Genomic DNA, 27,120 nt, shown 5'->3' on the forward strand with positions numbered 1-27,120 from the left:
CAATAAGAATCTCATAAAAGAAACTGTATTAGAGAATATCTGTGATACAAAGGAAACTACCAGATTGAAATGTGCCATACGGTGAGAAAGAGACATATTCTATTGGAGAAGGCCTTGGTAAGCCATGGCACGTCTCCATGACAAAAATCCCAATTTATTTACAAACTCAGCCTCCCTCTGCCAAAGAGCTGTGTCAACGCATTAGCTGCTCCTGTGCAATAAGCCTCAAGGGTTCAACCACATCTCAACACAACGCAACACAATTAGGTAGGTAATAGTCCAGCTGTCATGGAGGTATCACATACAGGCACATGGCTAGTTGTCTCACCTTATCTGGCTTTGGCAGCAAAACTTCATTTGTGAGTGATGGGTGGGAGCAACTGGGAAAAATGGCAATGAAAATCTCTTTTGTCATTTCCAGCAGTGGTGGCATTCAATTTTTTTTACTACCGGTTCTGTGGGCGTGGCTTGGTGGGCATGGCATGGTATAGCTTGGTGGGCATGGCATGGCTTGGTGGGTGTGGCTTGGTGGGCGTGGCAGGGGAAGGATACTGTAAAATCTCCATTCCCTCCCAGCTCCAGGGGAAGGTTACTGCAAAATCCCCATTTCCTCCCAATCAGCTGGGACTCAGAAGGCAGAGAATAGATGGGGGTGGGGCCAGTCAGAGGTGGTATTGACCGGTTCCCTGAACTACTCAAAATTTCCGCTACCGGTTCTCCAGAACTGGTCAGAACCTGCTGAATACCACCTCTGATTTCCAAATATATTTTATATGGTAAAAGGCAGTTGAATGGTCATGAATAAGCCTCTATAATCTATGCCATTTTTGCTAATGGAATGAGATGCACTACAGTGTGACTTGCTACACACCAGTATACCTTTTTTAAGAGAAATTCAGGGACAGTGTTAAATAAACTCTCCCTTCAACTCAATCTTATGCAATTTGCAGCCCTGTTCCTGAGATGAGTAATATAGATATGGAGAGCTATCTCAGCAGGACCTCTCATATAATCCAAGTATCACAGAAAAGCTATAGTGATTATGGGATAGATCTGCTGTCAGCATTAGCTTCTTGCTGGTTATTCATTTATCCATGCAATGGTACAAAACTCCAAGCACATTAGTTTGGAATTGCTTGGGCTATGAGCTGTTGAAAATGTAAGTTAGTACCAATTTTCAAAGGAGAAGATAGCATGGCACATATGAAACAACAATAGGGAAGCTTTAAAACTTCTAGGAGGTGTAAGGGAAAAATAAGGAGATATGGAGATGACATCTAGCAGTAGTCATGAATTTAGTCATTTAGTCATGGATTTAGTCATGGTGGCTCAGTGGCTAAGATGCTGGGCTTGTTGATCGAAAGGTCAACAATTCAGCTGTTCGAATCCCTAGTGCTGCGTAACAGGGTGAACTCCCGTTACTTGTCCCAGCTTCTGTCAACCTAGCAGTTCGAAAACATGTTAAAAATGCAAGTAGAAAAATAGGGACCACCTTTGGTGGGAAGGTAACAGTGTTCCATGCGCCTTTGGCGTTTAGCCACCGGCCACATGACCATGGAGACATCTTCGGACAGCGCTGGCTCTTCGGGTTTGAAATGGAGATGAGCACTGCCCCCTAGAGTTGGGAACGACTAGCACATATGTGCAAGGAGAACCTTTATCTTTACCTTTAATTGAAGACAGTGCTGGATTCAAAACAAAGAAAGGATGGATAATGATCCTAAAATGAATTAGGCAGGGGCCTACTTCTAAAGACTTAATAATTTATGAGTCCAAAGTCCATCTGAAGGCATGACCTGAGGGAAGAGGGTTGAAAAAAATGAAGAAGAACCACCACTTACCTTGTCATGACAAGGGATCAGCAGAAGGGTTGACAACGATGGAACACACAATCAAAGATTTGTCAGAGGATAGAAATAGAGGAAAATTTACTTCCAATGCTTGCAAATTCTTTATTAATTTCAGAAAATAAGGTTTTATAATAATTTGACTTCTGACCCAAGTCAAGTTGATTTGAGCTGAAAACTGAAATTCAGAAAAATATTTATATTTTTTTAAAAAAATCTGATCAGAAGGGGAAGAGGATTGTGTAGATTGATTAGATACAGCAGTAAATTGTACTTGCCTCATGTGAAGCTGACGAAGTGAAATGTTCCTGGTCACTTGTATGTTTATAGGCATTTTCTGTCACAATTTGGTCACAATTGTGACGGAGTCTTTTTTCTGATGTCCCATTAAGAGATATAATAGACATCGACACTATACGGTGACTGGTGGTATCAGAAGAGGTAGAGGACATATCCTTGACAGCAGTGGTGGGATTCAAAATTTTTTACTACCGGTTCTTTGGGCATGGCTTGGTGGGTGTGGCATGGCTTGGTGGGCATGGCAGGGGAAGGATACTGTAAAAACTCCATTCCCTCCCCACTCCAGAGGAAGGTTACTGCAAAATCCCCATTTACTCCTGATCAGCTGGGACTCGGGAGGCAGAGAATAGATGGGGGCAGGGCCAGTCAGAGGTGGTATTTACTGGTTCTCCGAACTACTCAAAATTTCCGCTACCGGTTCTTCAGAACTGGTCAGAACCTGCTGAAACCCACCTCTGCTTGACAGAGTTCTCAGCCTGAGGGAGAATTGCACTCAACATGTAGCGACACAAATTGTTAAGTCCTCCTTTAACTGAAGAGGAATTTAAGAGGCATTGATTTAAAAGGACAAGTGATTTATTTTCATTTTTGGGGGAAGGGGGTTGTGCGAAAATGCAGATTGGCAGCCAGTACATAAATAAGCCATTCTCCATATTGTGAATCTTCTGCTTTCAATCCTTAGTTATGCAGTGGCACATGAAAGAAACGTTCTAAATATTCAAAGACTCTTCATTTTTATTTTTAACTTCTTAGATTCTAAAGTTGAATTGTGGGGCGGTCTAAGGCTTAAATAATTTCTTAGACTTCAAATAAGCTTAAATGGACACAGGATTGATCAGCTAAGAGTTTTTTCTTTGACATTAGATACAGATTGAATTAAACCCGGAGAGGCTAATTTGAAAAGGGCATTGCAATTCATTGACACAACTTTTTATTGCTGAGTTATGACAGGCTGGTTGTAAGAGTGGCCTCAATAAGGATTAGATAGAATGCTTTGTGCAATGGCAGATGAGCATGTTAATCTATTCTACCACTTTATTATAGCAAGACCCAGTCTGTTTGAATTGTAAACTATGGCATTAATTGTGGATGAATAAAAGATTTTGTACCGTTAAGCTAGTTTCTAATCAAACAGAGTTCAATTTCAAGAGAAATGTCATAATGTCACAGGATTTTATTTGGTTATACAGTAATTCCTTATTTTAATGAACTTTGCTGATGGAAGAGAAAATTTGTAGGTCAGGGTTGAGATGCAGGGTACTTGGTGCTCTGTGGACCTTAGCTTAAAGGACTTCAGATACAATGGACTAATGTGTTAAATCAGGTTTTGTCCATTAAATCAAGCAGTTTGATTATGAAAAAAAGTGGTTGTGCCACTTGTTGATATTTTTAGTGCAAATAATGCTATTTATATCCATTAATATACAAATGAGTAAAGTTCTATACAGGGCCTAAATTAACAAACTTTTTTTCTAAGCAACAGCCCATTAAATAGAGGTTTTACTATAATATATATGTGATAGCCAATCTAATACAGGTAATCCTTGACTTACGACCACAATCGAGCCCAAAATTTCTGTTGCTAAGTGAAACATTTTTAAAGCCAGTTTCACCCCATTTTATGATTTTTCTTGCCACAGTTGTTAAATCACTGCAGTTGTTCACTTTTTCAGTCGTTATAACTTTTGAATCACAGGTGGGTTTCAGCAGGTTCTGACCTGCTACCAGTTCTAGAGAACTGGTAGCAGAAATTTTGAGTAGTTCGGAGAACCGGTAGTAAAAATTCTGACTGGCCCCACCCCCATCTATTCTCTGTCACTCAATTCCTAGCTGTTGGGAGGAAATGGGGATTTTGCAGTATCCTTCCCCTGCCACGTCCATCAAACCACGCCCACAGAACTTGTAGTAAAATTTTTTGAAGCCCACCACTGTTTTGAATGGTCGTTGTTGCCTGTATAAGAGGGTGAGAGATATGTACCTTGGTCTATATACTAAACAAACAGCCTTGGTAGCACAGTGGTTTAATGCACCCTGTTATTAATACAGCTGCCTGCAATTTCTCCAGGTTCGAATCTCTCCAAGGCTCAAGGTCGACTCAGCCTTCCATCCTTTTTAAGGTAGGTTAAATGAGGACCCAGTTTGTGGGGGCAATAAGCTGACTTTGTATAAATATACAAAAGTATGAAGGCTATTGCTTAATGCATTGTAAGCCGCTCTGAGTCTCCGGAGAAGAGCGGCATATAAATCAAATTAAAAAAAAAATGACCCATTGGGATCCCCATATCAAAACAACTTACCTTATGTGTGGCCAGAATCTGAAAATAACATTTAACACAGCACAGGACTTGAGCAAAATGGTTCGGTTGAGATCTGCATATGTGGGACTGATTAGGGTAGTGTTGTGGCCCTCCAGCAGCCAAATCAGATGAGGAGGAGGCGTGGGAGTCAGTGTCAGCATCATGGCCACCTGAGAGCTCCGAGGGGGGAAAGGGAATGGAGCTGTCAAGAGAGCAAGAGAGACAGGGGCAGAGCCTGAGCTATCCGTCAGCCCTCAGATGGAGAGTCAACAGCCCCCAGATCTGGAGGCTGATGAGGAAGAGGAGGAACAGCTGGGTCCAGTGCCTGACACTCAGATGCACAGAAGGCAGAGGAGAGGAGAGCAATGGAAATCTATGGGCGAATCCTTGGGATGGAAGAGCCACCGCTGCTAGTGAAGCCCCACCCTAGCTCTGGGGATAAAAGGCAGAGGGCGGAGATAAATAGATGTGGCAGACAACTACTCATCTCCTTGCCGGACAGACTTGTTAGCCTGATGTGTGAGAGAAAATTTTTGCCGGGGCTGCTGGCACTAATAATGGAATCTTTGAGTTAACTTCAGAGGGTTTGTCATGTTTGAGGAGTTGGGTCAGAACAGGTAGATTGTAGGGGGGTGACCCGGAAATATAATTCTTGTCATATTTTATTTATCTATATATTACATTATTGTATTTGATTCCGATTTCATTTTAAATGAACGGTCACTTAATGCACTGTTGTTAAGTCAAGGTCTACCAGTAGGACTTTGTTATTCCTGTCCTCTTTCAAACCAATTAATCTCATTAATTGTTTCAGAGATCTTCATTCGTTGCAGCTTGGTAGCTCTGTCTTTCCCCAAGGCTTTTATTTTGCATTTTAAAAATTCCAGCGGTAGCCGAGTTATATAGATCTTATTGCGCAGTTATCATTCGTGCCTTTTTGATATAATTCATATATCTGAAATATTCCCATTTTAATTCTGCGTGCTTTTGCCGCTATGTGTGTGTGTTTTAAAGATTAATTGTACAAGCTCCAGACAATGCCACTAAAACAAACAAATTTATGCAAATGCGGGTGGGGAGAGCTTTACCAGTGAAGATGATAAAAATAAAAAAAAGATTAATTATCACAAAATCCCTGCTATAAATGATTTAGCATCATCTTTAATCTCCTGCTCAATGGATCTACATTGAGGTTATTGTGTTATATAATGAGCTTTTTGCTGATATCAAGGGCCTGCTTCCTGCTTTTACTTACAGCAGCTTTATAGCTTCACAATTCCATTATGAATCTTCTCAGCAGCTGTAAATTTACAAAACTCCATCGGCTTCAGTAAAGTAATGCTGATTTACCTCCGTGGAGTATCCGATCCAAGAAAAATATTCATAATTTATAATGCGGAGAGGTCTGGATTGCTCCCTTTGTTTATTAAACAGCCCTTTATAAATGTGTGGTTTTAAACATGTACACTAAATGGATTGAGCAGCAGATTAGGGTGCAAATGTACGGAGTCTCACGCAGTTAAATAATCATAAGTGCAGTTAGAGTGATCAATATGATAGGCTGAATTTACTCTGCAGTATTTTCATGCGCTCATTTGCAAGGCTGGACGCTGAGTAGTGTGGTGGCCCAGAGGTGGAGCTCTCACCTCACAATCAGAAGGTCTGTGAGTTCAATCCTAGATAGCGGCAGATATTTCTCTCTCTGGGCACAAAGAGATAATATGTGCTGCGAACTCCGCATTGGCAACAGGAAGGGCATCCGGCCAGTAAACATTCAACTCCATTCAGTTGCTCCGACTTCACCCCAATGCAAGGGATTACTTCAGTGGTGAAATCCAAATTTTTTTACTACCGGTTCTGTGGACGTGGCTTGGTGGGCATGGTGTGGCTTGGTAGGTGTGGTTTGGTGGGCGTGGCAGGGGAAGGATATTTCAAAATCTCCATTCCCACCCTACTCTGGGGCCAGCCAGAGGTGGTATTTGGCAGTTCTCCAAACTACTCAAAAGTTCCGCTACCGGTTCTCCAGAACCTGCTGGATTTCACCCCTGGATTACGGGGTCTTTAAAGGACAAAAAAAATAAAAAAATAAAATCTTTTTGCAAGGCTAGACCCTTAAGAACAATTATGGTACTCCTATAGAATAAGGAAGTTGTACTGCAGGAAGTGGAAACTTCTAACAGGTCATGACACAGGAAAACCCTGTTGAGAATGTACAGTGGGTCAAATGGTGCAGATTTTTTTTAATGCACTGATATCAGCATACAATGGTTTGGCTTACAAGTCAAGACAGTCTATTCAATAGCATGAAGTTTCATAGCTATTCATGGCTTTTCAAATTTCTTAATGGCTTGTTAGCTTGCTATCATTGGGTCCTGCTAATTTTAGACATCCTTTAAATCTAAAATGGACTTACAGGCTGAGAGGCTTTGTGTTCAAAGCATGAGGAGGCAAATTCTCACAGCTGCATCAGTATATGCTTAACTTTACAAGAATCCATCCATTCTCATCATATTGATTTTTTTTTCCTCCTTGGAAAGTGGTCCTAAAATGATACCGATAGCAACAATGGAAACTTTTTGTGCAAAGTATTAACTCTAACAATGGACAGAATTAAAAAAAAAAATTCGCCCAGCTGAATGGAACTACTGAATGGTACATGCATATACCATCTGATTTCCCTTTGCAGAGTTTTTTTTTTTTTTTTAAATGTTCTAAACTGGGAAGGATCTTGAGTTGAACTATCAGAACTCTCTGTCACATGTGAAGAAACTCGATTCAACTTGAATTTGGACAAAAATCACCTGGAGGGTCTGGAATATTGCTTGTAGAATAAATGGCTCAGGAAAAAGGTATAGCATTAGCTGAGATGGCTACATTCTTGAATACATTCTGATTAGGTATAAGGCACATTGAAAGGACTACAATGAATTTCAAAGGCAGTTGTAATTTGTTATAAAGAATCATTCAAAGAAGGAATAAACCCCTACAAGACCAAAACTGACCTTGGAATGATCAATGTGAGTCTAGCTGGTACAAGATATAGTCAAAGAAAGAATCATGGAACTATCTGGAAAAAAAACTTAGAATATAGACAATATGTGACTATTACTAGATCTACTTGATGCATGTTTATATGTTGTGAAATCAAACTTCTTCTGGGTTTTACAGACAAATCGTTCAAATATGTCATGGTTGCCTTTTCGGTTAAAAACACTGAACAATCACTGTTTGAACATTCCAATAATAGTTTTATGATTGTTATTATTAGGCAATAACTCTGAAGCCAACAAACGAGTCCATTTTAATGAGAATTTGTTCAGTGAATTTGGAGCCCATCCAAAAAAAAAAAAAAAGACTTGTGGGAAGAAAAAATAATTAGTACAAAGGTGAGTGCAAATTTTCTGGATTTTTTGTTTTGTTTTTGTTTTTGTCTTTTGTTTTCCTTTTACTTTAAAGCATTTTGTTCGAAGTATACAACTCATATGCGCAATACAAAGTTTGTACGGTTCTCCTTGGTGACGATAAAAAGTGGTTTTATTGTTATCATTATAATTATTATTATAAATGGGAGATAAAAATTAAAACGAAAAAGAGAGGTCACAGTTTTGTCATTGGTATGTGAAGGTTGTTCCAAGGGCCCATCCAGAGTTCCTCATCTTCTGACTGTGCGTGGTCACTCGGCAAGTCCGAAGTCTCTTTGATACCTTCATTCTCAACGATGGACTCTTGCTGGTCTGTGCTTTTCAATCTGCTCCCTGCTGATTTGGTTGCTATGTTGTCAGTGTCTAAAGCAGAGGCAGCAAAGGAAACACTACATGGTCTGGGGTTCAGTTTATCGTTAGATGTTGCCCCTGTGGGAAATGTCTTCAGTGGGATGTTTTCCTCGTGCGTTACTCCTAACTTATCGAGCTTCTTGAATTGTTTTCCCAGTCTGGCAGGAGAGGTGACCTTCAAATTGTTCGAAAGGCAACTTCGACGGGTTCTGATCACTGACCCATTTTGGGCTATGTAGATATTGCTGTTGCCGTTGGCTGGAATATTGGGGTGGCTGAGACGGTTCCTCTGGCTTTCTGGAGCACTGTCCTCTCCAGTGGAGCTGCTCTCGTATTCAGGATCAAGAACCAACTTGATCCTTTTCTTTTTGGCCCACTGGAGGACAACAAAAAGAGAGGAAAATATTTAAGTATCTCCTAGTTTATTTTTAATGCAGAACATTAACCCTTAACAGCTTCAACCTTAAACTGTCTACTGTGGACCTCACCCCATTCCTAAGAGGTCCGTAAAGGGGGCGTGCATAAGCGCACCAGCGTGCCTACCGTCCCTGTCCTACTGTTCCCATTTATTTGTATTCATTTCCTTTGTTCATGTCCATGTTCATATTTATACCTGCTATCTTGGACATGTTTGACAAACTAATAAATAATAATAATAATAAATAAATAAAAACATGCCTGCTTTTTTGTCTCTATTTAAAAAAAAAAACTAAGCATAGAAATAAGATTTACAATAGCTCCTCTGATTAATGCATCGGTTGACACTAGTTTCTCACACCATGCTCTTTGAAATGGAAGGTAAGCGCATTTAAAACAATAACTTGTAACAATATTGAGACAATGTGTATGAAGCAATCATCCCTTTTGCCCATCTTCTCCTCTCTGGTTTGTAGCATGCAGGAAGTTTATTTTTCAATTATGTGGAAAGTAGGACACAGTGAAAATCTGTTGTGCAATTCGGAAGGAGGAGAATAAAAAATATTCACCCAATCATGACATTTAAGTAACATACTGAAAATGATCTTAAATTAATACATTTAAGATTAGTCTTGAATCTATATTGGCTAAAATATTCTAACTTTGGAAGAAATATCATTGGTACCACCTATGGATAGAAGAGTGATATGAATCTATATATACAAAGCAATGCTTAAAAGTTTGCAAACCTCTTTGAATTTTCAATAATTCTGCAATATTTCAGTAGGTTTTTGGCTCAATTGTTTAAGTGAGTCTACTTTTAGGACTTGTGTGGAGAACAAATCATGTTTGAGGTCATATTTATGGATATTTGAACATTCAAAAGGTTCAGAAGCATATTTCTGTCTGTGCCTACATCTCTGTTTCAATCATATGAAACATGCTTGGGGAGCTTTATTTGTATCTCCAGACATCTCCTGCACAAGGTAAAACAGCTGTAGGTAATTCTGCACATTATTACCCTATGGAGGAATTTCTCAGAAAGCATCAATTCAGTTCCTGAACTTTGTTCAAGTGAACCAGTAGCTAAAAAATGTAAAGAACTATAGTGATACTGGGATAGGCACAGGAGTGGGCTGCTGGGGGTTCGGGAGAACCTCTAGCTAAGATTCTGTGCAGTCTGGAGAACCCTCAAATCTCACTCCTGGCTGGCCACACCCACCCTGCCCCTCCCCTGCCAGGAGCCCCCATGGAGGCTTGGGTAGGGCGAAAAATGGGCCTACCAGAAGTTTGAGAAGGCCAGAAACGGGCCCATTTCCAGTCTCCAGAGGGCCTCTGAAGCCTGGGGAGGCTGTTTTTGCCCTCCCAGAGGTTCGCGGAAAGCTTCCGGAGTCCAGAAAGGACAAAAGCGCCCCCCCCCCGCCATGGTGCAGGAGGCCAGCTAGGCCACACCGACTATGGCCATATCCACCCAGCAACCGGGCAGAGAACACCTTGCTAAATTTTTTGAAGCCCAGCCTTGGATAGGCATAACCATAATTTGATGCACATCCCTCCATGAAGAGATAATGAATAATTATTCAAAGTTCATATATGAAAGCCTTATTATGAAAAAATTAAACTATCAACATAAAATTAAAAACTGACAAATGTATAGGACTTAGCAACACAGATGGTACTCATGCTAACAATAAGGTTAGTATTTTAAACATAATCGCTTTCTTCCATTCAAAAGTCATTCAAAATACATTTAACAAGGACTTATGAAGAGTGCTTGGTATTTCTTCTTATCATGGGTCATTGTATCAAATGAAAGAATAATTTTTATTCTTCAAGGAAGTGGAAGGTATGGACATGAATAGAAAAAAAAACCATTTACCAAGGATCTAATATGAACACATATCTCATCATTTAAATTATTTTATCTAAATATGAAATTCATAAACAAGCAACTAAAAAGTGCAATGAGAGTCTATAGTATCCTTATAATTGGCACCAGCCAAGGAAGCATCAATCGACTTCAAGATGAATTTCCATGCAAAAAAACAAAACTAACTATCAGCTTAAGGAATAAAGAGAGAGCTTATTTGCACACTAAGTTAAAGTGAGAAAAAATATGTATAAATAGAATTGCTTTTTAAAGATATGCAGGCACTTTTAAGAAAATACAAACCATGCATTATAGTAATGTACATATGTTTCAGTGCATAACTAATTCACATGGGTTTTCTTGACAATTGCAGTGTCAAGGGAAAACTTCCATGTGTGAATTAACCATCACTAGAAAGAAGGGTCAGAGCAGTTCACATCTTCAAGCATCTCTACGCCTGAATAAACCAGCGAACCAGAAAGCGTTACATGGTGATTTATACTGCATGAAACTGCTTTTAATATCCTTATTCTAGAATGCTTTGTCATAGCACTGAGAGATTTAATATTTAATTCTTTAGGCCTCTTGACCTTTTCCGATTAGAACAAGTAGTACGTCTGCAAAAGTATGACTATCTTCCATATTTTGTCTACCTGGTTTGTTCTATGGGATTTTCATAATAACGCTTTCTCATTGGCAAAGAGGAATACAGAGTGCACAGCAAACAAATTACAGACAAACCCACTTCACTGCAAACTTTCTAACTATAGTCTCACTTTTCTTTTAAAAGGATGTCGAATCGCTAGGCATGTCTGATTCTGTAGTATCAGGGACATCTTTGGTGTCATTCTCTGACTCGCCTAAATACTCTTCAGGGCCCTTTTTCTTTATATTTTCACTTTTCATGCCTTCTTTGGAAACTCTTGCAGATGTTGGTTTCTTCATAGTGCTTTTCTCCTTTTCAGTAGTATCTCCATCAGTCTGTTCTTCACTGCTCCCTGTTTGTTGGCTGGAGGTAATGTTTTCACTATTGGACGTGGCTTCATGGTCACTTGATTCCTCCTCCTCCTCCTCTTCTTCCTCCTCTTCTCCTTTTCCCTCTCCCTCTTCCTCCTCCTCTCCTCCTTCTTCCTCTGCTCCTTCTCCCTCTTCCTCTTCCCTTTCTTCCTCCTCTTCTTCCTCCTCTTCTTCTCCCTCTCCTCCTTCTTCCTCTTCTCCTTCTCCTTCTTCCTCTTCTTCTCCTTCTTCTTCCTCCTCCTCCTCTTCTGCTTTTTCTTGCTCCTCTTCTACAATGGAAGCTGATTCTTCTGTCTCTTCAGATATTTCAACTATTGCATCATCTAATTCACTTCCAGCTGTAGAATGTTTTTTGAAACTGGACCCAGAAGTCTTGTCCTTCCTTGACCTTGGAGTAACTTCACTGCTGATGGAACTTTGCATCAATGATGAGATGTTTGATTCTGTATCGTCTTCTACAATGTCAGAAACTTTGCTCTGAGAATTGATTGTTCCATCTTCTGAGTCGCTGCTTGAGGTGGAGCCAGGTGAATCTGAATGTTCTTCATCAGAGTCCACTGTGCTTTCAGTAGCTTCATCTTGGTCTAATGTAACTTTCAAATAATCTTTATCTGATTGACATATTGAAGAACTACTTTCTGATGATGTTGAGGAGGAGGATGCGGAGGAGGAAGTTGACTTAGTAGATGATGTTGTCAGAGAAGATGATGTTGTCTTAGAAGAAGATGTTGTTTTAGAAGACGATGTTGTCTTAGAAGATGTTGTTTTAGAAGACGATGTTGTCTTAGAAGAAGATGTTGTTTTAGAAGACGATGTCTTAGAAGATGATGTTATTTCTTTCCTTTTTCCATAATCACTAACTTCAGATTCACTTTCTGCTGTGACACTAATTGAAATTCCCGACTTAGATTCAGATTCACTTACTTCCTCAGAGGTACCATGTTCCCGACCTTTCTTCAAAATACTAGCATGTTTAAATTTACCAAGCTCCTTTGAAGATGGTCCTTCACCTGCTGATTTCTGGAAATAGCTTCCCTCAATAACCTTACTGTCTTCTCCATCCGCTTGCTGTGCTGCCATCAGCTTGACATAATCTGAATCTTTACCGCCTCCTTTTTGTAGCATCATTGGAAAGATCTTGGCTTTTTTCCATGGGGATGGTGCTGCTTCAGTTATTACTGGCCTGTGAGCACTGACCGCTATTCGGCCCAGCTGCATCACTGCTCTTAGTTTCCTTTTTTTCTGGATTGGACTTTCTCTTACAGTCTTCTCTTTACCTGTACTACTAATAGCTAATCGAGAACCTGGTTTCTGGATTACAGCTCTTCCAACTTGACTTGTTCCCTGTTAATTACATAAATGAAATTTATATATCACTTTAGCACAATTTTGGAAAACTTTCTGGAATGAAACTTGGTACCATAGAATACACAGATGGGGAAAAAACCCAGAGTAACTAATATCTAGAACAAACAGGTGGATCCTAATTTTTGTAGCATCCTAGGAAAGTTGAATGCCTGTGTAGCACTTTTTAAAATCCTGAGTGATAATTAAAACTTGTCTCAATAAATATGATGATTTTTCTTTTAAAAAATCCTGAATATCTGTGTATTCAAGGAATATTGGCAATAACTATTTTCCTAAAAGAATCTTTAGCTTTGGGGCATTTTGTGTTAAATTTTACATGTTACACAAAATGTTGGGGATTAGCAGAGATCACTCCCTTTTAATTTTATAATCTCATATATCAACCTGATATTTTGCGAAAGATTTTAGATATCCATTCGTTAGCTGGAAAAATTGAATTGTGTGTTTTTTTTATTATAAACATTTTTTTAAAAATTATTAACTTGGACCACTAGAGGGTACTATAGATCTGAACAAGAATAGGAGATGTCAAAACCATATTTTTTAAAAAATAAATAAAGTCTGGTTTTAGGCCTATATATAACTATGAATGTGGTGTGGCTGTTTACCGGAACAAAAATGTAATATATGCTACTTTTCATGAGTTATTGGCTGTTGTATATTAACCGTACCAATACTAAACATCTTGAAGACTGTAAGGAAGGAATAGTTGCTGCTACGACATGAAGCTCAGGGACAGAGAAAATGTATTTATTTATTTACAAGTAGCCATCATATTTATTAAAGTGCACTTCAGTCATACTATATCTGCAACTAGGTCTCCCCAATGCTCCGAGGGGAAGAATCTAGATGACCTCCAAGGTAACTCTGCTATTCTATGTTCTATGAATATTACTACAGAAATAATAAATAAGTTTAAAGATAATGTCAGTTGGTTATTATTTCAAAGACAGAAATAATGATAGATTATCCACTTCAGAAATAACAAATTAACTGATGGTTTCAAGGATTTGTTGATTAAAATTCCAGTAGTCACTTTATAGTCTTTTAAGCCCTAAATAATCCACCTGTATATATTTGAACTTATCGAATATTTATGCTGCACTTTAATTCTGACTTCAGGAATGTGGTAGTTTGCGGCAGGGGTGGGTTCTAAATTTTTTTACTACCGGTTCTGTGGGCGTGGCTTATTTTGTGGGTGTGGCTTGGAGATCATGTGACTAGGTGGGTGTGGCTAGCTGGTCAGAGTTATTTCTGGAAGGTCCTCGCACTTACGACCAGTCCTCGCACTTACGACCCGACTCATTTGTTTGCTTTTAACACTGATCAGCTGTAGGACGGCCCTTTGAAGCCCCGTGGCAAGAGTTTAAACAGTTTTTTTCCCTCTAGTCATCAGCTGGGACTCAGGAGGCAGCAATAGATTGGGGGTGGGACCAAATAAAAGGTAAGAATAACGTGGGTGGGTAGGGGTGGGAGGGCGGGGGGGAGAACTGGTTCGGTGACGTCATATCGTCACCGCTACCGGCTTGGCCGAACCGGACTGAACCGGGAGGAACCCACCACTGGTTTGCGGCCCTTATTTATAAATATATATTTATAAATATATGTGAATTTCTAATTTTTTTCCAACTTTTTTTTAATTAGCAAAGATCCAAACACTGGTAGTGATATGGGTCCAAAGATAAATGAATGGAAGGAGAAGGGTTTTTTTGGAGAAGGCTGTCCCTTCAGTTCAGGGGTGAAATCTACTTACCTTCCTTACCGGTTCGGAAGTGTACGTGCCATGTGTGCATGTCATGTGTGCATGCAGACCTTCTGCACATGTGCAAAACCTTCTGCGCATGCGCAGAAGGTAAAAAACACATTACTTCCTGGTTAAAACCAGGAAGTAATGACACCTGGATGGGTGGGCGGAGCTTTGCTCTGCCATCGCTACCGGATCGCCGAACCAACAGCCAAGATCGCTACCGGACCGGGCAATCTGGTATGATCCAGGAGCATTTCACCCCTGCTTCAGTTGTACTTTTGCATTTTTCAATTGTGCATTTCCGTGCATGACTTTGTCTTGTCCCAGAAAAGATTTTCTGGACAATGAAGAAGAAGACAAGAACTTTATTTATGAAGATGGGATGAGGTCAGTATGGGAGGGTAGCTGGCAAGCTGCTATGGAAAAGCCAAAGTCAAGCAAAATCAAAATTAAATTAAATTAAATCTGTCTGGCTTTAGACAGCTCTATCAGCATTATGGTCTCTTTCTGGAGATATGCAAGCAAGAAACGCTGAACTTCTCTTCTCTGAATTTCTTGCCATTGGCTTCTTTTAGAATTCTTTTAGAAGGTGTTTGAATATAAAACCAGATAACTTATTGCACACAGAGAATATTAGAGCTTCTGCATACCAGAACAATGAATTCAAGTGAATTTTGGAATAGCATCAAAGCCTACCTCTGCTTCTGTAGAGGTCCCCTGTGGACTATAATAATATCCACCGTCACTCTCCACAACCACTTCTCCATATTCATCATACATTCCAGAAGGAGACAACAGGCGCCGCCGACTTCCGTATTGAGGCAATTCGTACCTGGTGGAAAAACCAGGTACAGACAACTTCCATGTTTTTATACCATTCGATTACTGTATAGTACATATACTATATGTATATTTTACTTATTCCATCACTTTCAGTTTCTCCATCCCTTGCCCAATTAAAAACCCAATCATTTATTTGACCTTTGCTCGTTCCGCCGTGATTTGAAGACCTCATAGCTTGGACTGATATGGGGGGGGGTCTTAATAGTTTTAAATTGATTTTAAACTGTTTTAATTTGGACTTTTAATTTCATATTGTTTTAATGTGCAATTGTGCATTTTATTGTTGTGAGCCGCCCTGAGTCCATTGGAGATAGGGCGCATATAAATCACATTAAACTTAAACTTAAATTTATTTATTTATTTATTTATTGGTTCGATTTATATGCCACCCTTCTCAGGAGACTCAGGGCGGCTTACAATGTGTTAAGCAATAGCCTTCATACCTGCTTAGTAAGGCTTTTGCCCACCTCCCCCCGGCGGTGTTCTTTTTTATACAAAGTCAGCTTATTGCCCCCACAATCCAGGTCCTCATTTTACCTACCTTGGAAGGATGGAAGGCTGAGTCAACCTTGAGCCTGGTGAGATCTGAACTCGCAGTAATTGCAGGCAGCTGGCAGCTAAGTGCTACTTAACAGCACTTTAGTCCGCTGTGCCACCAATTGCTTCTAGACTTACCCTTGAAAGATGTGTCCACATTTTACCTTCACAGATACAAACAAAACCCCTCAAAAGTAATAAAAAGTAATAATTGTAAGTGCAAAAAGAGGCATGATTAGTAAGCAATACTGTAACACTACGTTTCCTGAGGAACAGTAATAATTGTAAGTGCAAAAGAAGGAGTGGTTAGTAAGAAATACTATAACATCCCGTTTCCTGAGAAACAGGATATCATTAATTCTAGTTTATGACACAGCTATTTGACCAAAATTCATTAGATATTCCAATTTTATTAAAATAAAAGATGGTCAGATTTGTGTCTGTAACATTACTTCTACTGCAATGGGATAGGAATAGTTCCTAGATAACATATCGACACACAATTTATTATTTATTTATTTATTATTTCAATTTGTATACCGCCCTACTCCCGAAGGACTCAGGGTGGTGAACAGCCCTGAGAATAAAACATATGAATACAAAATTTAAAATAAAATAAAACAAATTAAATAATTTGGCTGAAAATTTAAAACCCCAATAATTTAAGACTGAATTTAAAATTTCCATTTAAAAAGGGGAGAAACTTAGGTCAGGCCAGCTTGGTGAAATAAGAATGTCTTGAGCGCGCAACGGAAGGTACGCTGATCCGGGATCCTCCGTATCTCCGGGGGGAGCTCGTTCCAGATAGTAGGTGCCCCCACACAAAAACTACATATTCCGGTTGGAACAGATTCTTTAGAATTTTAAGTTATTTTTCCAGGTGACCATACTTTGCTTTAGGTCCTATGATGTAGAGATAAAAATAGTCCCACTACCATCCTTAGAAGCGGTAGTGGAGCAGTGGTTAGAATCTAGTATTGCAGGCTAACTCTGACCAAAGTCTGGAGTTCAATCCTGACCTGCTCAAGGTTGACTCAGCCTTCTATCCTTCTGAGGTCAGTAAAATGAGGACCCAGATGGTTGGGGGCAATATGCTGATACTGTAAACCACTCAAAGAGTGCTGTAATACGCTGCAGAGTTGTATATAAATGCTATTGCTTTCCTAAGATAAAATGTATATGCATTATGTCATACTGCATCTAATAAAGAATTCCTTTATTGCTTATTTGATTTACAAGCTGAAGACCTCTTATGCAATTAAATCCAAAAAGTAACAATTATCTGCAAACTTTCCAATCTAGTTGCCTACCTACTCATTGATGCTAGCCAATTATTGTAATAAACTTTAATGACCTATCTAGCTGGATTCATTCTTGAACATTGTTGAAAAGTGCATATAATCAAAGTCAAGTGCTTTTTAACATAATGGATTTTGACAAGCAATTGATATTAATAATAGGTAAATCTTTCCCAACCTGAGGTCTTCCAGATACACCATGTATTATAGGGATGACATTTCAATTACATCTCATGGTTGAAAAACCCTACTAAAGACGCCTGTTGTTTAAATTAACTAATGCTTAATACCTTGAGCACAGTCTTCAGATTCCAGCTATGATATGCTTTCAATAAATAGTAACAGTAGAGATTTATAATCTATGAAGTCATACTAAAAATAATAAAAAATGAATCATACCCATGTTCGTAACTGTAGTAATCTTGCCCATAATACTCTTGTCCGGGATCGATACCTGATTCCATTGAAAGTTCCTGCCATACAGAGGAATACACAGATCCATATGTTACTAAATGTAAACAACCTTGAGCATAATATGTTTTTATTTTATTGCTATATATTTAGTTAAAATATTTCTTTAAAAATATTCAAAATTCAATAAGAATTCAACTTATTCACAGGATGTGACAGCCATTGAACAAACTAGTTGTAAGAAACATTAAATAATGATAGTAGAATTTTTATAATTTCAACTATAGGTTCATTATATGATCTATTCAGTGGTGGGATTCAGCCAGTTTGCACCTATTTGGGAGAACCGGTTGTTAACTTTCTAAGCAATTCGGGGAACCAATTGTTGGAAGAAATCTTATTTTGTTTTTTTCCACTTTACAGGGCTAATCCTGTAAGGAAGGCAGGAAGGAAACATTCTGGTGTTGTTTCTAGCCTAATCTTTATTGCCCTACTTACAGAAACTGTCTCTCTGGTTAACCCTTATTATATTGTAACAGCTAAGGCAAAGCGCCATCGACATGAATGACGTTGAGTTGGGCAGGCCCACATGATGACATGACCACCAAACCACACCTACCCAGCTGGTCATTAGAGCAGAGAACCGGTTGTTAAATTATTTGAATCCCACCCCTGGATCTATTCCCTTCTAACCAATTGACAATTCTGTAAGAGTGCCTCTCATTGCTGTGAAATGTTTGTTCTGGTTTAACAACAGCAGATAATGAGACTGCATATAATGACGCTCTAAAAACGTACTTCACACATGTGAAACAATCCATGTGAACGCATGAAATACACAAAAAACGTACCAAATATCACGGATACATGAAATTTGTTACCACGGATACCCAGATCTAATATATATATATATATATAACAATGCATATAATAAACTGGGGATATGGAGACTGGATAATAAGGGGTTCTTGGATTTGAAGGTTTTTATAATATTGAGTATCTGCAATTTAAATCTTTCTGTGTTTATCTGTAAGCATTTTCACAATCTCTTCAGGAAAATGTCATAAATTCGTTTGCTGAAAAGAACAAAGGGCTTTTATTTCTCCCAATAATATCCTCCCTTCTCCCCACCCCCCTTGCAAATATGATATACAAGCTTCCCTCTTCTGATCTAAAGGAACACTTGTCAATGAAGTCCATTTCAAAATTCTCAGGTCTGTTTAGGGCAACCGCCTGACTATATGAGCTGTCAGCCAGAGGAACGGATTGTCTACATGAAGTTATAAATTCTTTCCTGCAGCTCTTGAAAATAAACAAACAAAAAGACTGGATTGTCCTATGTCAGGGAAACTCTAATTGATCTGCTGTCAGCCCCTCTCAGTAGATCCGATAAGCAAATCAATTCCAAGGGAAGGTTGGAATTACTTTTATTGAAATTGACTATAATCACAGAATCTTGCAACTAAGATTGTGCTATACTGCAGGGGTCTCCAATAATCAGCCCACGGCCCACTACTGAGCTGTGGCCTGTTTGGAACCAGGCCGCGCAAGAGACTGACTGGTGTGCACACACATCTGCGCAGCTCAACTTGTGTGAGTGGCGGGTTAGCATGCATGCACCTGTTCCCCTCTGTCCCCCCCACCCGGGCTGGGCCAAGGTTGGGGACAGCTTATATACTGTATCCTCTCCTGCTAGAGTAAATCAGCGATGGATTTTAAATATTTTGATTTTTTTAAATTTTTTTAAAAAAAGTTTCTGCCAGTTTTGCCTACATAATGGTGTTTACATTTAATGGTCAAGATTATCTTCCTTATCTCCGACCTGCACTGAACAGTGATTATAACTCAAGACTTTAAGGCTGCACCTAAATATAGGATTCTAAAATAAGTGGCTCAAAATGTTTATGGTCAAAAAAAATCAAGATAGAAGCTGTGAGGTTGCACTTGGAGCTCTAATCATGACCACAATTTGATTTTTTTTTAAAAAAAAACCCTACCCTTTGAACCTGCCTGGTGGCAAATATTGGCTTTGATACATTGGTTTGGGTTTCAGTATGGTCATTTTCCTTTCCCTCCTGCTGGAATCGAAATATCAAATATGATCGGTGAAGTATGTCATGGACTTATAATTATCTCTTCTGCAAAGATGTAATTTGTTTGAAACTTAGGTTGGACTTACAGTGAACTAAGGACCAAGCCTCTTCCACAGAGGTTACAGAAATGTATCAACTTTAAAAACCTGAAATAAACTGGCGGAACTGCAAGGCATCAGATATCAGTGCATCTTAACAATTATATCACACATTTGTTTCCTTTTCCTTCTCTGACAAAAAAAAAAAAGACATGTTCCACAATGTTGGTCAGAATCTAGAATTTAAGACAAGTGCTTGGAGAATTCTAGAATAAGGAAGAAAACGGTACCTCGGGTCTGAGAAGAGAAGGTCTCAGCAATTGCTGTTGCTGACAAGGAAAAATATATATATATAAATTTGATTTAATGGAAAAAGGCAAATAAATAGTTGCAGAGTAATTTTTATCTCATTAGAACAATAGCATACTTTTATAGGGTTACAACAGAGCTACCGTTTGGTTTCAGGACCAAAGTGATTTTCTTTCAAGGCTAAAGGGCTAAAACACCTCAGATTCAGAAAACGAAGATGCTTGAGTGTTAAACTTCCTTTTGGGGCCCTGTTGTAAATTCCATTAGCAAGGCTCCTGTAAGCTGCAAACAGTTTCCCAGTATAAACTGTCTCAGTTCTGTCACCCAACAACTATTTTAGAAGGTCACCTATTAATAAGGTCATTACTCCATTTGCATCTATTTTCACAGTTTTCAGTATTCAGCTATATTTTATATTCAGTGCAGAAAATATTCTGTGATAGTTTTGTTGGTGTTTCAAGGCATCTTGCATCATTTTCTTCCCTATTTCCCTCCTCTGTTCGTAATGTCAAGTTCTGTATTCATCCTGAAATTGATTCCTATTTATAAAACATACATCTTACAATTTTACAGAGCAGTCTTGTTAATTGGACTTTTGATTTCAAAATGCAGGTGCAGGCTTCAATTAATAAGGGAAGAAAATTCTGTGTACGTTGTAGTACGGTTTATGGGTCTAAGTACAAAATTGCAATTATGAAATAACATAACTTGGCTGTCAAGGCTGGCCAATAAATTATACAACTTATGATATAAGAATAGGCAGAGGGTATCAGGAATCCAGAAAAGGCACATTTTTAGAAATAATATCTCTGTTTATTTGTGGGTAGCAAAAACATTTTTTTTTCTGGGGCAGCCTTTCTGAAAGCATTTAACTCATAACCATTCATTTATTATAGCAAATAATGTCTTTTAATCACTTTAAAAGTTTGGAATGTAGGCAGCAAACAGAAAAGAAAAAAAGAGCTATAGGTGTTATATCTAAAAGTTCAGGAAGACTTATACACATCCATAATTCTCACTGATAACATTTAATTCAGTGGATTAAATTCTTCAGAACTATGCTGAAGGAAACAGCTATAAATTATAACTTTTTACTAAAATAAATGTAGGGGATGTACATCTTACCTCTTGCTGTGCATATCCACGTCTGAATTAAAAATTTAAAAAGAAAAGAAAAACATGACATTAATTCAATTACTTGTATTACATTTGTGAATGTAAATATATGTTCAAAAAAATGGTTAAAAGTAATACGTGGGAACCTTGTGGGTAAATTCATTGGAAATAATGAGAAAGAAGGGAATTGGTTGTTATGGCAACAATAAATGCACAGATCATAAATATATCTAGCATAGGAGTACTAGGAACTTGAATTCGAATTGCTAAAGATTACACATTTCATCTGATATTGGCTATATCTTAATCTTTGGTGTCTTGAAAGAAATTATTTTCTTCATCTCTCCTTCATCCTTCCTTCTCGAAAAGAAGGAAGGAAAAAATGGAAAAATCCACTACAGGAAAAATGGAGTTTCTATTTGTGTCTTGGATCTTCTCTCCATAATTTATATGTCATTCTCATCTCCTTGCTTCTGCTATCCAGAAATCATTTCAGAAAACTGGGCAACTTCTGTTACAGAAGGACTTGCGTCATATCTGGAAAAGGATTGATAAAGGTAAAGGTAAAGGTTCCCCACGCATATATGTGCTAGTTGTACCCAACTCTAGGGGGCGGTGCTAATCTCCGTTTCAAAGCTGAAGAGCCAGCACTGTCCATGGTCATGTTGCCGGCATGACTAAATGCCAAAGGCGCATGGAACGCTGTTACCTTCCCACCAAAGGTTGTCCCTATTTTTCTACTTGGATTTTTACGTGCTTTCGAACTACTAGGTTGGCATAAGCTGAGAGTAAGTAATGGGAGCTCACCTCATTACGCGGCACTAGGGACTCAAACTGCTGAACTTTCGATTGACAAGCTCAGCATCTTAGCCACTGAGCCACCACGTCCCCGGTACAATTGTGACCAGTTCAGTATATACTGTATATCTGAAAGCTCTTTAATTTAATTTAATTTTTAATTTTTATTTATTTTTATATCTTGGGTGCACATTTAATTTGCAATTGAGCAATGATGACGATAACCACTTATATTTAAGTGTATTGAAGGACATAACATTTCAATTATGAGTGCTGTATTAAACAGAACCACAGAGTTGGAAGGGAGCTTGGAGGTCTTCTACTCCAACCCTTGCTCAAGCAGGAGACCTTGTACCATTTCAGACAAACGGCTGTCCAATCTCTTCTTAAAAACCTCCAGTGATGGAGCACTCAAAACTTCTGAAGGAAAGCCATTCCACTAATCGTTCTAACTGTTCAGGAAATTTCTCCTTAATTCTAGATTGGGTCTCTCATTGACTGCTTCTTATACTGCCCCTCAGGTGCTTTGGAGAATAGGTTGAGCCCTTTAGATATTGGAACATTGCTATCATGTCACCCCTAGTCCTTCTTAGTCCATTAAATTAGACTTGTAGGTTTGCAGGATAGTGTAGGATCCATGTACACTATAAATACTTCTCGAGCCAAATTGATTGTTGTAAAGAAAAGGAAAATCAATGTCTCTTGGGAGTTTATCGAGCTGAAGTCTCAAAGGTGATTCCAAATGCTACTAAAATCAGCGGAATCATGCATGCAATCTGCCTCCTGTTTAGTATGTACAGGATTGCCAGTTTAGGCTTCTCATTATGCATTTACAGACTACTGATTTTGATGAGATTTGAACCTCCTCCTCCAGATAGGGCCTTTTCTATTTAATTTGGATCTTTTGCTTTATTGAGCTATACATTAGATTTGTTTGAGAAGAATAAACACTTAAAACCGTGCTAAGTTCAAGCTAGGGGAGAGGCAGCAGATGGGAGAAACCATTTAATCATACCTGAGAGAAAAATAAAGAGCAATCTGGAGGAGCACATTTAATTTTTAATATTACCATCTGTAAAGCTTTTCAATTAGCATTCTTCCTATGTAGAGGATTATTAGAGGTGAATTGTTGCTGTAGGCCATTTGATAGATAAATAATGAACGTTTAAAATGAAGATGATCAATGACATTTCAAAGTCTACCACAGCCATACTGAAACTCACAGCTTCCCCCCCACCCCCGGGTGACATCTTCCAATGCCCCCATCTTTTTTGAAAACTTAAGTCCTACCCCTCTTTAAGAAAGTTGCAATGGGAGAAGGCAATCTGCAGAATGAGACAAGTTGAGCAAAGTTAGCTTAACTCTTCTGTGTTCATTGCCCACCAAAGTGATTTTTCTCCTACTTGAATCTGATAGCTTGATTGGAATAAGGGAAAGGTAAAAGTTTCCCCTGTTCCCCTCTGGTGGGGGGAGTGCTCATCTCCGCTTATTACCTGAGAGCCTGTGTGGTCTGAAGAGGTTTCTGTGGTCATGTGGCCAGCATGACTATACACTGAGGCCAATGGTGGGTTGCTACCGATTCGCCCCGGATTGGGTAAACCGGTAGTGGCGGCGGCAGGAGGCTCCGCCCACCCGCCCGGATGCCTCTGCACATGCACAGAAGCGTTGTGCGCGTGTGTGAGTGCACACCCGCCTACGAGCAAACTGGTAGTGACCGAAATTGAAACCCACTACTGAGACACACGGAACCTTCCCGTCAAAGTGGTACCTATTTATCTACTTGCATTTGCATGCTTTCAAACTGCTAGGTAGGCATGATCGTGGCGTAAATAATGGGAACTCTCACTCTGTGGCATGGCACACAGTTCTTGAACCTGGGCTGTCAGCTTTCCAGCTGACAAGCTCAGTGTCTTTAACCACTGAGCCATCGTGCCTCATTGATTGGAATAAAAACAGACAATTCACTGGGAAAAGAAGAGGAAAGGAGTTTAAAGTCTATTTCAGTTCAGCAATCTCTTCTTTCATGCATATAGTCTATTTATATGCCTCCCCCCACCCCTGATACAAGCATGAGCCTCAAATTTCAAATGTCAGAAGAATTGGTGGGAAAAAGGAATATTATAGTTTACGGTAATTTTAGTAAGAGTTAAGCTTACTGCTCCTGCATGCTATTACTTTATAACAATACCTCTTCCAAAATTTGCAGAGCTAGGATAATTGAGAGTTCAAGAAAAGAAATGGTATCAGAATAGGCCACTCCATATAATTTCCACATCTGGGCTGGGTCTAAGTAAAAAGAGTATTCTCAAACTGTGTTCATTTTCAGTTAGAAATTGCTGATGATTTCTTTCTAATTGCACTTTTCTAGGTGTTGCATTAGGAGGGTTCAGGGGTTTTGGAAAGAGCTACCCTTGGGAATATAGAATTTAAAGATAATTCTCAGTTTTAGCTTAAATGAAAATAAGTAAATCTGCTCTTTTAACAGATGGACATGGCTTTATTTTTTAATGAAATAATCAAGTGAAAATCATATGCAATCAAACAGACTAGTTTTAGAAATAACTGCTTCAGTGTTGACCTGCATCTTCCAAATATGTAGTATTTCTTAGACAAAGGGGTAAATAATCTTCATAATAATAATAATCAGAATCTCTTAATGTCACTGTTGCAATTTGGACAATGTATATACAGTGAAACATTGATTCATGCAGAACTGAATCCTTGGCTGGCAGCCATGGCCAGGAGGGTCCATAGACAACAAGTTGTGTATCAGTTGCACCCATTTCTGCACCAGGAGATCTTACACATGGCCACTCATGCTTTAGTCACACCTCTTGTATGGATTACTGCAATGTGTTCTACATGGAGCTGCTCTTGGAGAGTTTCGGAATGTACAACTTGTCCAAAGTGTAGACATTTATGCATGTTCCAGGTTCTGCACGTTATAGTATATCTCCTCTGCAAACTGCATTTTCTTTTATGTACACTGAGAGCATATGCACCAAGACAAATTCCTTGTGTGTCCAATCACACTTGGCCAATAAAAAATTCTATTCTATTCTATTCTATTCTATTCTATTCTATTCTATTCTATTCTATTCTATTCTATTCTATTCTATTCTATTCATTGGCTGTCAGTTTGCTTCCAGCTCAGTTGAAGCTTGGGTCATGATCTATAAAGCCTTACATGGCATGGAACTGGGTTACCTGAGGAGATGCAACTATACCTATTCAACCCATCTGGTCTGGGAATGGTGGAGTATTGCAGGTTATATAATCCAGGGAGTGTTGTGGGAGAAAGCTAGAAGAAAGCTTCCCATCAACTAAGGGGTGTCATCCAGGATCCTAGAGGAGAATATTTGCTGCTGTGACATCTGCATCTGAGCATCATCCCCCAGAAATCAGATTAGTTCCAAATGTTCTGGATTTTCTAGGCTCTGGACTGGAGGCCTTCTTTACCTGACAGGCATGGAGACTCAAGATGAATAGGATTGTGTGTTTAATGATTTTAAAAATATGACCCTATATGATTTTTGTATTGTTCTTTTTTGTTGTTTTTACATTTGTTTTGTAAGATGCCCCAGTCATATATATGAGATGGGTGGCTATATAAATTTGCCATGGCGATGCAGTGGTTATAATGCAATATTGCAGGCTGACTCTGCCCACTGCCAGGCTCAAGGTTGACTCAGACTTCTATCCTTGTGAAGTCAGTAAAAGGAGGACCCAGATTGTTGGGGGCAATATTCTGACTTTGTAAATTGCTTAGAGAGGGCTGCAAAATTCTAGCACTAGCACTAGTACTTAGATTTATATACTGCTTCATAGTGCTTTTACAGCCCTCTCTAAGCAGTTCACAGAGTCAACACATTTCCCCCAATAATTTGGATCCTCATTTTACTGACTTCAGAAGGATGGACGGCTGAGTCAGCTTTGAGCTGGTGAGGATCGAATTCCTGGCAGTGAGCAAAGTTAGCTTGCAATACTAATGCAATACTGCATTCTAACAATTGCACCACCACAATCGGTGTATACATCTAAGTGCTATTGCTATAAATTTGAAAAATAAAAATTTTTTTTTGAACAACTGCCTTTAAACAAAAAATAACCATGTTGATTACTCTGATGGAAATGTGAATGGATGTTTTCTGTCAAATGCGCAGTTGCAATGTGTAACATTTTGAAAGATGCAAAAACCACAGTGAACGGTGGAGTAGTGGAGTGGAAGAAACTAGAATATTCAGACTTGGAGAGATTTGGGGCTTTGTTGCTTTTATGAATCTTATATTACTCTAGTTCCTTGTACATGTTTGGGGACATACTTTTTGCTTAGGCCAAAGTTGATCTAGAGGATTGAAGGAAAGAAAAATCAAAGACATTATGATTTGTAAGTCTCTTTTCTAGTGACTGGGGAGAAACCAGATATATGTATGTATATATGTATGTATGTATGTATTTATAGATTCCTCACATCCTGGACATAAACTGTTTCAACTCCTACCCTCAAAATGACGCTATAGAGCACTGCACACCAGAACAACTAGACACAAGAACAATTTTTTTCTCAAACGCCATCAGTCTGCTAAACAAATAATTCCATCAACACTGTCAAACTAGTGACTAAGTCTGCACTACTATTAATCTTCTCATTGTTCCCACCAACCATCTCCTTCCACTTATAACTTTGTTGCTTGTATCCTTACAATTTATACTGATATTGTTTTCTTATTGCTTATTTGTACCCTATGACTATCATTAAGTGTTGTACCTTATGATTCTTGATGAACGTATTTTTTCTTTTATGTACACTGAGAGCGTACGCACCAAGAAAAATTCCTTGTGTGTCCAATCACACTTGGCCAATAAAAAAAATCTATTATTCTATTCTATTCTATTCTATTCTATTCTATTCTATTCTATTCTATTCTATTCTATTCTATTCTATTCTATTCTATTCTATTCTATTCTATTCTATTCATGTATCTTTGTAAGCATCTATATATGTATGTATCTATGTATGTATGTCACAATTATGTCCTGG

At 38.7% G+C, this 27,120-nt stretch overlaps 1 protein-coding gene across 1 annotated transcript; it reads right to left on the minus strand.

Annotated features, from left to right (window-relative positions):
• Positions 1-8,041: 8,041 nt before the first annotated feature.
• On the minus strand, positions 8,042-24,007 carry LOC139318721 (uncharacterized). The gene is made up of 4 exons (XM_070946302.1): positions 23,926-24,007; positions 17,714-17,787; positions 15,333-15,494; positions 8,042-8,593 (listed from the first exon to the last, which is right to left on the minus strand). The coding sequence occupies exons 1-4, from the start codon at positions 24,005-24,007 to the stop codon at positions 8,042-8,044; spliced, it is 870 nt and encodes a 289-aa protein (XP_070802403.1).
• Positions 24,008-27,120: the final 3,113 nt, after the last annotated feature.

Source organism: Pituophis catenifer, unplaced genomic scaffold (genome assembly GCF_029215685.1).
Source record: "Pituophis catenifer annectens isolate HBS135680 unplaced genomic scaffold, rPitCat1.0.hap2 SCAF_6, whole genome shotgun sequence".
Classification (NCBI taxonomy): Eukaryota; Metazoa; Chordata; class Lepidosauria; order Squamata; family Colubridae; genus Pituophis; species Pituophis catenifer.

Excerpts from the sequence above, each read along its gene's own strand:
- LOC139318721 (XM_070946302.1), bottom strand. The coding sequence starts at position 24,007 with ATGGCTCAGTGGTTAAAGACACTGAGCTTGTCAGCTGGAAAGCTGACA. Across the intron at positions 17,788-23,925 it reads ACTGTGTGCCATGCCACAGA|GAACTTTCAATGGAATCAGG; the intron begins GTGAGAGTTCCC and ends TCTGTATGGCAG. Across the intron at positions 15,495-17,713 it reads TACTACAGTTACGAACATGG|TTGTCTGTACCTGGTTTTTC; the intron begins GTATGATTCATT and ends AAAACATGGAAG.